The 5,699-nt window shown below is 41.8% G+C and overlaps 1 protein-coding gene across 4 annotated transcripts in view; it reads right to left on the bottom strand.

Annotated features, from left to right (window-relative positions):
- The window catches only part of LOC107656854 (leucine zipper protein 2), a 113,270-nt gene that overhangs the window by 31,034 nt on the left and 76,537 nt on the right, over window positions 1-5,699 (bottom strand). For all 4 annotated transcript variants that reach the window (XM_016444802.1, XM_016444803.1, XM_016444805.1 and 1 more), the window contains exon 3: window positions 1,396-1,466. In XM_016444802.1, the coding sequence (XP_016300288.1) occupies window positions 1,396-1,466 (71 nt within the window). The remainder of the gene's footprint in view (window positions 1-1,395; window positions 1,467-5,699) is intronic.

Genomic DNA, 5,699 nt, shown 5'->3' with positions numbered 1-5,699 from the left:
TAAAGGAACTTGCTACTTCAAATGCATATGGCGATACGGTGCCATGAGTATTTAAGACATACTGCTGCTGCAAATAGCATATAAAATAACCCCCCAACAAAGCTGGAAGAAGAAAACAAAACAATTAAATATGTATGCTGCTGTTAATACAATAATATGCTTAAAATCATCCCTATAAGGCAGAAAAGATAAAACCGATAAAACCCTCCAGAACAAGCAGATCTATTGCCAAGACATATGTACTGCTGCTGCTCCGGAGACTGTGTTTACCTTTAACTTATTAATAAGCTAACAAAACATTTGGCGAAAGAATAAATCACTGTACACCCTGTAGTTGTGGTGTCATATGCCCAGGACTAATTCTGTCTCGGAAGCAGCTGCTCATTTATTTTGATAATTTAAAATATTTATATAGCATATTAAGAACAATAATGTTTGCATTGTATGAACACATCATTACTAAATGCGTGGCTCGTTCCAAGATGGCCTTGAGCAAGACACTACAGTGACATTATTTAAATGCAGTTGTCTGCATTTATATTAATTGTGTTGTTAATTAAAATTTGCAACATAGAAATGCTGTGCATGCTGCTGAAAAAAATCTCGATGACTGAATGCCTATGCAAGCTGCTGCTACTGCACAAGAGACTGAACTGCTGAGAGCTCAATTAATTAGGCATACGAGTAGCTAGGCGAATGCCTATTTTACTCTAACATGGTGTCTACGCCAGACACGAGCGGCACAATATGACCAAATCAATAGACCCCTAACAATAGGTAAAGCGGTCTGCAATGTATGCAGTGCGATACGGCCAACGCAACAAAACTTCTGCTACTGCTGCTATTGATAATATTCACTAACATTTCAATACAGAGTTGAAGTACATGCTGTTGCCGTTAATGATATTCACAATGTTGTAGTAGGACAGCTCAAGTGAATGCTAGCCAGCCATATAAATGCAAGGCAGTAAGCTCATTGGCTGCATATGCAGCATGAACCAATCAGCTTGTGCCAAGTCGTTTAACTCTTTGAATATCATCAGTTACGTTAACACCCCGTCAGAATGCGCCATCTAGAGTTTCATGACTGAACTATATATTTAGTCTCCTTGGTTACTCATTAGTTAATTCTGTTCATCTGTTTCTGTTTAGTTCACTTATTTATTCTGTGCATTTATACTCCCTGTTAGGTTCAGTTCTTTGTTATGCCTGCTTCAGTTTGCTGGTGATACTTCTAAATCTCAATATTTCTTAGAATTGCATCTTCATAAGTAAGTCATTTGTACTATGGCTCCGATCAATGGCTGAGAGTTAATGACACAGTGAGCGTTTCTTCGGGAGGAGCTGCGTAGAGAGTGCAAAAAATTGTCCAGTGGAGAAAAAAAAAAGCTTTACCTTTGCTTGTGACTGAGCTCCAGGATCTTCTGAACATCTTTCTTGGGCACAGCATCATCATTCTTAAGAGACTGTAGAGAAGAAAAAAAAGAGTGGTTGTGATTATTTGCTTTATAATATTGTATATATGTGTGAGTGTTTGAGCTGTTTATTTTTGGATTCAACATGGCAGATGAAGCTGACACTGTCAGATCTGTTCATCTATAAAGATATGACCACCTTTTATAATGCTGATTTTTACAATAAGCCTGAAAAGACCAGTAAAGTCTTGAGAATGGTGCTTTGGTGGGGCAGATCCAAAGCATCTGTTTCCCTCCTTAGAGAAACATCAGCGAGATCAGAGAGAGGAAATCTGACTAATTCTCATTATAGACTCATTTCCATTTTCTTCAATCAGCATAAACTATGAATAATGGAATGCAAAACCTTGAAAGAAAAAGATATTAAACCTTTCTCATTCAGATAATTTCTAGAATTGTACATCGAAGAATTCTGATGTTTATGAGCATTCAATTTTGTCATTAAAATATGTACATTTTTTATCAAAGTCAGTGGAAAGTCATGGGCTATTTTGGCTAATATCATCTACATACTCTGAATTACAGAATCGTTTATTAGATACACTCAAAAATATTACTGAATGTGTACGTCACAAGGAAGACGAGATCAACTGTTAGTAGTATTTAGCATTTTTTTTCAGCCAACTATAAGCAGATTTGTTTTCTTACTGTTGCAAGCAAGACTGTCAATATAAAAAGAAAGATATTGTTAAATCCTGTAGCCTAATCAACATTAACATTAACTCTGACAGGCCTAAAAATCTATATATTGTAAAATAATTTCAGCAGAACTCCTAACACCCACCTGTAGTACTTATAGTGAGTAGAATGTCTGTTAGGAGACAATCAAAATAAAGTGTTAGAAGATATTAAGCAGGCAGTCTACTAATACTAATGACTGCAAGCTGACATGTATGTGCAAAGTTACTTATAGTTAGTAGATTGTCTAAAGTGGACTATCGTGTGCTTACCCTGTGCTGAACCCCTTTGTTATCATCATTTTAAACCCCACTTTTAAGGGTGCAGTATGTAATATGACAACTAGTGGTTGAAATGGGTACTGCAGTCCAAATTCAAAATATTGGAGAGAGTTGTTTCTCCCATCTGTTTGTCCTCAGACTCAATGCTCACGTGAGTTGCCAGACTGAGGACACACAAAAGCAGGGGTGTCCAAATTCGGTCCTGGAGGGCCATTGTCCTGCAGAGTTTAGCTCCAACGTGCCTCAACACACCTACCTGGAAGTTTCTAGTATGCCTTGTAAGTAGTGTTGTCTAAAGTCAGTACAGAAATTGTAAAAATGTCCAATTCCCACTAACATTTGAGCGCTGTTGAGCGGATTCTTAAACTGCTGATTGGCCATTGTATTCACGCACTCAACAGATATGAGTGTGATTGGCGAACATGATCATTGCTTCACGCTCTTCACCGAGTGCTCATACAAAAGCACACGGGGGCGTTTGAAAGCAGGCGTCTGTCAGCGGATCCGTCTATGTGCAGATATATTAGGGATAGACGCTGATAGACGTAACTTTCTGAAGTCAGTACTTTTGACAACACTACTAGGTAAGTCGCTGATTAGCTGGTTCAGGTGTGTTTAATTGGGGTTGGAGCTAAACTCTAAAGCAGTGGTTCTCAACTGGTTTGGCCTTGGGACCCACGTTTTCCCATGGTCATCAAGCCGTGACCCACTTACCATATATATATACATATATATATATATATATATATATATATATACATATATATATATATATATATACAGTATATATATCATATCTTCATGTAGTTCCTTCCCAGCTATCACACGCAGTACCAGTTATGTGATTTATCGGTACTGTACTTTTATTTCACGCGTTGCATGCTCGTAGTTTCTGCGCTTTAGTGAAGTGAAATACGCCGCTGCGCCACATTCGTGCGTGCTATTAAAGAGTGCGCGCTACGAGCACGGTATAACACCTGGAAGGACACGATAGTTAATTTCTCTGAGGTGAGAGACTTTTTATTCCATAACAAGTTACGAAAATAACGATAGAATAATGACACTGACATTAAACCTGTCAACATCTCATTCGACCGTAGATACTGAATCGGGACAGCGCGTTTTTCTGCGTTTTACTTAAACTGCATCTGACAGAAGTGTCAACAGCTTTCATGCACGTCTTTTAAAATAAAAGTCTCGCATCAGAAAAACATTAAGAATTAAGTTTTTTGTTGTTGATGTCGTTTCTTTGGCCGTACACTACGCGACCCACTCAGAACGGTCTCGCGACCCACCAGTTGAGAAACACTGCTCTAAGGACAGTGGCAATCCAGGAGCAGTATTGGACACCCCTGCCCAACAGGAACGAGTGCAACTGACGTGGCTAATTTGTAGGAATTCATACGAAAGGCCACCCTAAAGTTCATTACGCACTGAGTCCGAAATTTTCATTTGAAATTTTAGCCCGTTAAAAAATAAATATGACCTCATATTGTGTCAATCACGCTTACACACTGCCTCCGAAACTTTCGTCCATCATAAAAAAATTCGGATCAGTTTAGATTTTCTCAATTTTCGCATTATGATAGGAAAGGATGACGAATATGAAAAAGATGTAAAAACGCATACGAAAATTTCGGACTCAGTGTGCAAGGACCTTAAACCCCGCCCCTAAACCTACCCCGCACACAAATTGTATGAGTGAGGTCATACAAATTCATATGAATTAGTCACCTTGAAAAAAAGTACGAACTGGTCCTGAGATAGCGTTGTATTGGTAGGTAACGAGCCTTACACTGATTACATTTACATGGACATCAGTAATCTGTAAATGTAGATTATTTTAGTCATTTCTGCTAAATGACTAAAATAAATAAATAATCTAATTATTTACCTTATTCTAAATAAGACAATATTATGATTATGGTGTTTACATGAGTTGCTTTTAGAATATTCCTTTCATGTTCCCGTTTTACGTTATAGTACATAGATCGATTAATGGCACACGTCATTACGTCCCCATGCAACACCAATCCTTCGTCCCCTCCAGGATTTCACGTATAAACATATAGTTCCTCTTCAGGAACTCGAGCTGCGTCGGAAGACGCTTAGGGAACACCCTTCAGCGTGACCGGCTCTGAACCTCATGTGTAATCAGACCAATAGATGGGCGAGACGTCACGGGCGGGTGACGTAGTGACCAGGAAGCTATAAAAGCACATGCGGTGAGACGAGCGTCAGCTTTCTGTCATTCAGCAAGCGCTCTGTGTGTGTGTCAGTTGTGAGTCTTACTTGGTGTTGTCAGTCCCTAGAAAAGAGAATATATTAGGAAAATGTCAAAAGCACATGAAAAGAAAAGACACCAGTTAAGCAGGGGCGAAGGTTCCTATCTTCTTCCTCACCCGCCAGATCCGGCGCTCGCTCGCCGGGACCGGAAGCCCGCTTGGTGGTTACTTCCTCCCGGGGAGCGGGCTCGGCGCTCCGCCTGTCTTCCTCCGAGGAGGTTGGAGCGCCACTCTCAGTCACCGCCCGGCAACGTAGCGGTGCTAAGAGGCTCGCCACCTCCGCGGAGGTCTCTAGAGCAGCAGGTTCGGTTGTTCCCTGCCGGTTCGCCGTTACAGGGCACCGAGCTGGCTGCTCGCATTACACCAGAGATCATTCTCGAGAGACTGATTCCCCTAGTAGACTTTTTGGCAGCATGGAAACTAATGCCAAATGTGTCTCAGTGGGTCCTGCACACTTTAGAGAGGGGCTACAGAATCCAGTTTGGTTCTCCTCCGCCTCATTTCAACGGGATTACGCCTACTTACTCCCAGACCTGAGAGGTCACCATGTGTTGGTGCGCACCGACAACACAGCAGTGGTCTCTTACATCAACCACCAGGGAGGTCTGCACTCACGCCGTTTGTACAAAGTAGCGTACCAGATCCTTGTGTGGTCCCAGGGCAAACTTCTCTCGCTGAGCGCAGTTTACATCCCTGGGCATCTCAATTTGGGGGGTCCGTCTATTGCTAGTAGCCCCGTTCTGGCCGGGCCGAGTATGGTTCTCGGACCTGATTTCTCTCCTCGACGGCGCTCCATGGGAGACTCCCGTCGGGAGAGATCTCCTCTCACAGGCGGAGGGTATGATCTTGAACCCCCGCCCGGAGCTGTGGAGGTTGTGGGTGTGGCCCCTGAGGGGGCACAACTCATAGCTTCCGGTCTCTCAACCGAGGTTGTTGAGACCATCCTCCAATCCAGAGCTCCCTCAACGAGGAAACTGTAT

Source organism: Sinocyclocheilus anshuiensis, unplaced genomic scaffold (assembly GCF_001515605.1).
Source record: "Sinocyclocheilus anshuiensis isolate Anshui unplaced genomic scaffold, SAMN03320099.WGS_v1.1 scaffold2069, whole genome shotgun sequence".
In the NCBI taxonomy this organism is placed as follows: domain Eukaryota; kingdom Metazoa; phylum Chordata; class Actinopteri; order Cypriniformes; family Cyprinidae; genus Sinocyclocheilus; species Sinocyclocheilus anshuiensis.
The sequence above is the reverse complement of the archived record's forward strand: the minus strand, read 5'-3'. Positions and strand labels throughout refer to the sequence as shown.